The sequence below is a fragment of the Sus scrofa genome, chromosome 7 (assembly GCF_000003025.6).
Source record: "Sus scrofa isolate TJ Tabasco breed Duroc chromosome 7, Sscrofa11.1, whole genome shotgun sequence".
In the NCBI taxonomy this organism is placed as follows: Eukaryota; Metazoa; Chordata; class Mammalia; order Artiodactyla; family Suidae; genus Sus; species Sus scrofa.
This window is the reverse complement of record NC_010449.5, coordinates 20,724,752-20,732,074: the sequence shown is the minus strand read 5'-3', so window position 1 is coordinate 20,732,074 and position 7,323 is coordinate 20,724,752. Positions and strand designations below refer to the sequence as shown.

Here is a 7,323-nt window from a genome sequence, read left to right as displayed (position 1 = left end):
AAAAATTCCTGAAATAGGAAGCTCCTGTTGTGGCTCAGCGGTAATGAGCCTAGCTAGTATCCATGAAGACACAGGTTCCATCCTGGCCTGCCTCAGTGGGTTAAGGATACAGTGTTGCCCTGAGCTGTGGGGTAGGTCACAGAAGTGGCTTGGATCTAGCATTGCTGTGCCTGTGGCATAGGCTGGCAGCTGCAGCTCCAATTCAACCCATAGCCTGGGAACTTCCATATGCCGTGGGTGTGGCCCTAAAAAAAAAAAAAGTCATGAAATAATAATTTGCCTCCATCTGGACCCCATTTATGAGACTGACGCGCTGCTACTGTGCTAAGAAGTCACTGACAGGACCCCATTTATTTCTATCTCATGTATCATTAAGAGAAAAAAGAGTTTTGTTCATAACCTCTCTTGATTTTCTGATGGTTTAAGACCAGACAGACTCTACAGTAATATTAGTATAATGTTTAATAATACATATGTTAATCTCTCTCTCTCTCTCTTTTTTTTTTTAGTGCTACATGTGCAGCATATGGAAGTTTCCAGGCTACCGGTCGAATTAGAGCTACAGCTGCCCACCTGCACCACAGCCACAGCAACTTGGGATCAAGCTGGGTCTGCGACCAACACTGAAGCTCAGGGCCTGACCCACTGAGAGAGGCAAGGTTGGACTCCACATCCTCATGGTCGGATTTGTTTCCGCTGCTCCAAATGGGAACTCCATCGTTAATCTCATTTTGAGTACTTCTGTGCTATGTGTTTGTTCCCTTATTTCCTAAAAGTCCCAAGACTTCATGTACTTATGTGCTGCAAAGTTCTCAGCCTTCTAAGAGCAAGAGGTCCAGTGTAGGAAGATGGAGTTTACTGAAGTACTTACAATACGGTATTTGGCATGAAAGTGAGAAAATGAGGGTAAGACGGTTGGCAGTGGCACTGGGGAATGATGACGACTTTCTCAGTTCAGAGTCCTTGGTCCCATTAACTCAGGTTTACTTTGGACAAAGTGAACAAACTGAGTCTTTCTGTTTCAAAATCTCTAAGACGAGGATAGTGTTTACTGTGCGTACCTTCCAGGATCATATATCGTCTAAAGGCGGTAGATGAATAAAACGGAAGATTTGCTGGATTATCCAATTCTTGCCTTCAGTTTCCATTGCTCAAATAGTTTAAGAAGACTTGGACCAGGACAAAGAATTGCTTGTTTCCTGTCTACCTCTTTTTTTTTTTTTTTGCAAGAGTTAAAGAGCTGGAACAGTTAAAGCAATGCCTGGCATAGAAGTACCTATCCTTTAAATGTTACCTATTTATAAATTGTTATGTGTGTATGCCTTTCCAAAAATCATGAGTCACAATCCCAGTAGCCAAGTGTAAGAACGATGAGAATAATCATTCCTGCATCTGACTGCGTTTAAGGATAGCACTTTGAGAAAACTAAATAGATTCAGTTGTTACTATTACAAAGACACATCAGACAAGATAATACACGAGCAAACAGAACTGACACTAGATGGGAATGCTGTATGCAAATGAAGGATTCTGGTTCTGATCTCCCATTGGTTATTTAATAATAGCCAATGGGAGAATTGCACGCAGTCTCCCTCCAGTTAGTATAAATACTTCTTTCGCCCTCATCTTCGCTCTATTTCGCTTTCTCTTTTGTTTAGAAAGGCTTTCTGTTTTCCTTAGCAGTTATGTCTGGCCGTGGCAAACAGGGTGGTAAGGCTCGCGCTAAGGCTAAGACTCGGTCCTCTCGGGCTGGTCTTCAGTTCCCCGTGGGTCGAGTGCACCGCTTGCTCCGCAAAGGCAACTATTCCGAGCGGGTTGGTGCTGGGGCTCCGGTGTACCTGGCGGCAGTGCTGGAGTACCTTACCGCCGAGATCCTGGAGTTGGCGGGCAATGCAGCTCGCGACAATAAGAAGACTCGCATCATTCCGCGCCACTTGCAGCTGGCCATCCGCAACGACGAAGAACTTAACAAGTTGTTGGGTCGGGTGACCATCGCTCAGGGCGGAGTGTTACCAAATATCCAGGCAGTGTTGCTCCCTAAAAAGACTGAGAGCCACCACAAAGCCAAGGGCAAGTAAAGTATTACTTGTTTGGCAAGGTATTTTGCTTCCTATCAAGAAAAAAAAAAAAAAAAAGGCTCTTTTCAGAGCCACCCATCTTTTCTACTTAAAGAGCTGTTATGCTTTTAATTACTCTCCCCTTATATGAAGGTTTCGGTACCAGGGTAGAAGTCAAAGCTAGCAAGTGAATTACCCGAAAGAAATCTTTAGCCCCAGTAATTGTTCTTGAGGACTTTACCTGTGACATAACCATTTTACTCTAAACTGCCATCCCTGTCCCAGTGGTGAGAGCTTGGGATTTTTCCTTCTGAGTGAGAGAAGGTTATTAGTGATAAGCACAGATTTCTTTAAGGTTAACTTTCGTCAAAAATGCAACACAAAAATAAATATGCATCTAGATTCAGGAGTTTATAAAAGCATTACACATTTTATCGAGTAGATGAGAGTAAATTATAGATCCTTGACACTCCCCTTTAGTTTCAAAATCGTCTCCCTGATTGTCCACAATATTCGTGCCACACCCAAGAAAACCTTAATATTTTAGATGCTACCCAAATGTAAATTTCCCTAAGCATTTCTAAAATATCTTTGGTTTTTGAACTCAACAAAACCCGTTGACGAAGTTCTTGTTGTTTTGTGCGATTATTTTGTAAATTTTAAGAATTCTAGGGCTTTTGAATGCAAGATTATTGTCCACAATAGATATAGAGGCGAAAGGGTAAATAAGATGACGTCAGGGCGTCAGAGTCTTTTTGGTGAACTCATTCACCAATCTGAAAGCCGCTCTTGAGCCCCACAGGCTCAGAAGTAGACCAATCAGGGGAGGGCGCGGGAACGTTTGAATGTTCTTGGGCCCAATAGTCGGAGGTCTAGCTGTATAAAAGAACGGTGGCTGACTCCTTCTCACTAGTTGCTGTAAGACAAACTCCTTGCTTGTTAGTTATGGCTCGTACCAAGCAGACCGCTCGCAAGTCCACCGGCGGCAAGGCGCCGCGCAAGCAGCTGGCCACCAAGGCGGCCCGCAAGAGCGCGCCCGCCACCGGCGGCGTGAAGAAGCCGCACCGCTACCGGCCCGGCACGGTGGCCCTGCGCGAGATCCGGCGCTACCAGAAGTCCACGGAGCTGCTGATCCGCAAGCTGCCGTTCCAGCGGCTGGTGCGCGAGATCGCGCAGGACTTCAAGACGGACCTGCGCTTCCAGAGCTCGGCCGTGATGGCGCTGCAGGAGGCGTGCGAGGCCTACCTGGTGGGGCTCTTCGAGGACACCAACCTGTGTGCCATCCACGCCAAGCGTGTCACTATCATGCCCAAGGATATCCAGTTGGCTCGCCGCATCCGTGGGGAGAGGGCATAAGTTAACCAGTTTCAAGTGTCAATCTTAAACCCAAAGGCTCTTTTCAGAGCCAACTATAATTTCACTTTTGAGAGCTGTGTCACAAGGCACTAGAATATACTCAGTGTACATTGGTTATTCTACTCTCCTCGACTTTTGAGGTTTAACACAACAGGAGGCAGAACAAAGGAGTTTCGTAGGCTTTTCCCTGAACGAACGGATTTTACACCAAAACGTGAGACTTAATACACTTACCGTGACAGCCACCAATTCCAAAGATTTTTGCCTCCGTTTCTATTTCCACCCATTACTTAAACAACCTTTTCTGACATCTGAGGCAGAAGTTAGTAGGGCCTGGTAAAATAATTTGGATCCCTCTCCTACAAGAAAAACCCACAGAAAACACAAGATAAAATGAATTTCGTAGTTTACTTGTATTTATTTGCTTGCTGGAGTTTTAAAAGGCTTTTGGGTTACATAATATTTGCATTAGAAAAAGTAAATCTTGTCATCTGTGTGTCCTTTATGTTTATTTGTAACATCTCATTTTGCCAGACTACTACAATCCTCTGCCTGGCACAGATCTTTATTCCATATAAGGGATCTGTCAGAAGCACCATTGCCCTTAGCTTAAACCAAGTTGATGGCCCTGCCCCAACTCTTGTCCCTGCTGCTGTCCAAGAATCTTGGTTTTTGCTCTTACAGCTGTGCTAGCTCTTGTGTTCACTCTTTTGATTCCCCCCCACCCCAATATTGCATGTATCTGTAGGATTAAAAAGGTGTTTTAGGTTACAGGGCTTCTTAGCTTTTAAAAGTAAATGTGTCCATTGCTGCTGATGCACAGAGGACAATGGCTGGGTCAAACTGCTCCTTTCTCCCTCTCCGCAGCTAAGGGACATGGATTTGGCTTTTAAGTCTTCATTTAGTGCATTTGTCCAGTGCCTAGGAAGAAAAAAGTAGCACCATCTTAGAATCCACATCCTTTTTAATCTTTCTAGAGTATTCTGGAAGGTGGAAGTATTTGGATGCTGGCTAGCTAGCCAGGGATCAAATCCCAGCTTTACTGTTTAATATGTCATCTTAAAAAAACAATTTGAACATTATCAGAAAAATGGGGATAACACTACCCACTTCATAGGTTTGTTATTGGATAAATGTATGTACTGATTTGGGGGCACACAGCATTATATACACTGAACATTTTCAACCTTTTAAATAAGAACGAACTCTGCCTTTTAAATTTCCTTTTTATTTGGCATTCCTTAGTTGCAGAGATTCTGCTCAGTTCCAAAATAAAACTTTAGCAGATATTTTTATAACCAAAGCATGGAAGAAATTCACATTTGTGAAAGAAAGTTATTGAACACTTTGGACTGGGGTGTGGTGTCAGCATTTTAATATCACTGCCTTAGGCCTCTATTATATTAGGGGTGTGAGAAAGGTGGGGCTGAAGGCAAAAGAATTTAATGTACAGATTGTATTTTAAATGGCTGTGGCAAAGTCCTCAGTCGAACAGGTTTTCATTTTGGTTTTGTTTTTGTTTTCCTCCAGGCTCATAGGAGTTACACCACAAGGTGTAGTTTACAGCTAATGCCACTGGAGTTTTTTAAATAAGGACTTTCAAAGGAAGGGAAGTCAAGGTTTGGGTGCATTTTTCAGACTTGAACTTTTAGTAGTGGCTTTTCCAGTTGTCCCAGTAAAAGTAAGTTATTGCTCAATGAGTATTTTACACACCACACAACAGTGTGATTTAACACAACAGTGGGCAGTCGATATGAAGATTTGAACTGCACCACAGGCTTGGTTGCAGGAAAGCCAGAAGCCTGAGATTGTCAGTGCACCTTGGGAACTGGCACAGAAAAACACATTTGGACAACATGTTTAACATGTGACGTAGGAAAAGCAAAACAATCTGTTGATGCCATGTACTTTATTACATACTGTGTTTTTTTGTTTGTTAGTTTTTTTAAATCCTCTCCCTCTCCTTCTCTCTTCTTGGAAAGAGATTTATGACAATTGAGTTTCTTTTGGAGGCTCTGTCTTTAGGCAGATAATGAGAGTTTAGCGAACTCCTCTCTCTGCATTTTCTGTTTTCTGCAAATGCTCAAAATAACCTATAGGGGAGGGAAAATAATTTTCTCTCTACCCAAGTTCTTGGCTAATATCTACAGTGTAAAAGGTAGATTAACAAGAGAAAAACAAACATAAGTTTAATAGCATGTATGGCGCACACACGCAAGGGAAATACTCAGAAAAATGAACAAAACTCCCCAAGTTGGGCCAAACCACCATCTTAAATACCATCTTCAGCTAAAGACACAAAAAAGTGAGAGGTACCAGTTATGAGATGTTGTCAGGAAAAGGAACAAGGTTAAGTTTGTTTTTCAGAATTAAGTGCAGTGCCTTCTCATGAGATTATGTCGTGATTTAGTCATTCTCTTCCTAGTAGAGAGGCAAACAATTTAAATTTCTACTATAAATGTAAATGTCCCTTACAAGAGTATTCTCCTCTGCTTTCAGAAACTTTTCTTTTTTTTTAAAGTATCAGCTCAAAAATAGTCCTATGCCAAAGAAGCATATGAGGGAAGGGGTATCATATTCAGCTACCCTTCACAACAATCTTCCTGACTAAGTACAATATTTTAATAAGCCTAAACTAAAATTCTCAGCCGAAAATATAAATGGCCCCAGATTCAAAGAGCAAAGGGAGCAAAAACAATCCAGAGATTAAAAATCAACCTATATACTATTTTATTTCTCCCACATTTTCATTGGATCGCCGCCTGCCCAGAGGTGGGCGGGACCCAGAGGGAGGCAGCTATGCCCCCCCCACCCCCGGCCCTGCGTTTTCAGTTCTCAACGAGGTCCGGTTACAGCTTATAATTACTCTGGAGCAAAGAGCGGCTCTCTACTTCTCCATATCGCTGGAGGACTAGGTAACATGTCTGGACGCGGCAAGGGCGGCAAGGGCCTGGGAAAAGGTGGCGCCAAGCGCCACCGCAAGGTGCTGCGAGACAACATCCAGGGCATCACCAAGCCCGCCATCCGGCGCCTGGCTCGGCGCGGCGGCGTCAAGCGCATCTCCGGCCTCATCTACGAGGAGACCCGCGGGGTGCTGAAGGTGTTCCTGGAGAACATGATCCGGGACGCCGTCACCTACACCGAGCACGCCAAGCGCAAGACCGTCACGGCCATGGACGTGGTCTACGCGCTCAAGCGCCAGGGCGCACCCTCTACGGCTTCGGCGGCTAAAAACTTAGGTCTTTATTTCCTGCATAGAAAAAGGCCCTTTTCAGGGCCGCCCACTTTTTCACAGAGGGGACTGTACCTAACTTGCGTTTTAGAGTGTTATTTATAAATGTTTAGTTTTAATGATAACATAGTGGTAATAATTAGGCCCAGCGGTTGCTCGTTCACCAGGTTTAGCCAATCGCCAGCTATACGCTAAGAGTAGAGGGTATTCTCAGTGGACAAATTATATCAGGCCTGAGTGGGTGCTGCTGGCCCCTCACGAAGATAAAAAAAAAAAAAAAAAAAAAACTGCCAGTAAGGCGCTGAGTGAGTTAAGATCAGCACTCTCACCTTGGCCGCTTCTTCCAACGCCGCCGCCACTGCCAGGTTGCGAAAGGTACCCCTGAATTTTGGATTGGGCATCATGATGGCCCTTCCCCACCCCTCCAAGCCGGTGCTTTAGAGTTTTAAAAGTGCTTTGGCGTTGCTGATTTTCCTCCTCAGGCTTGATTGAGGCCCTCTAATCCTCGGGCTAAGCAGAGTTTGTAAATTCCCATTTACTAAGCTAAAGAAGTCTTTTGAACCCTAATGGAGTAGCCCCCTCTTTTACTGTGGCACTCAAGAAGCTCTCTTGCATCTTCCTTTCTCCCGTATTTCCACTGTCTTGTGAATTGTAAAAAGTTTTTTTTATGAAAGTTTC

The 7,323-nt window shown here is 44.0% G+C and overlaps 1 protein-coding gene and 1 pseudogene across 2 annotated transcripts; both read left to right on the top strand.

The window, feature by feature from the left end:
- LOC110261483 (histone H2A type 1) lies at positions 1,609-2,135 on the top strand. Its single transcript, XM_021098433.1, has one exon. The coding sequence runs from the start codon at positions 1,686-1,688 to the stop codon at positions 2,076-2,078; it is 393 nt and encodes a 130-aa protein (XP_020954092.1). The 5' UTR covers positions 1,609-1,685; the 3' UTR covers positions 2,079-2,135.
- LOC110261489 lies at positions 2,956-6,659 on the top strand (annotated as a pseudogene). Its single transcript, XR_002345604.1, has 2 exons — positions 2,956-3,351; positions 6,329-6,659. The product of XR_002345604.1 is annotated as a histone H3.1-like (transcript).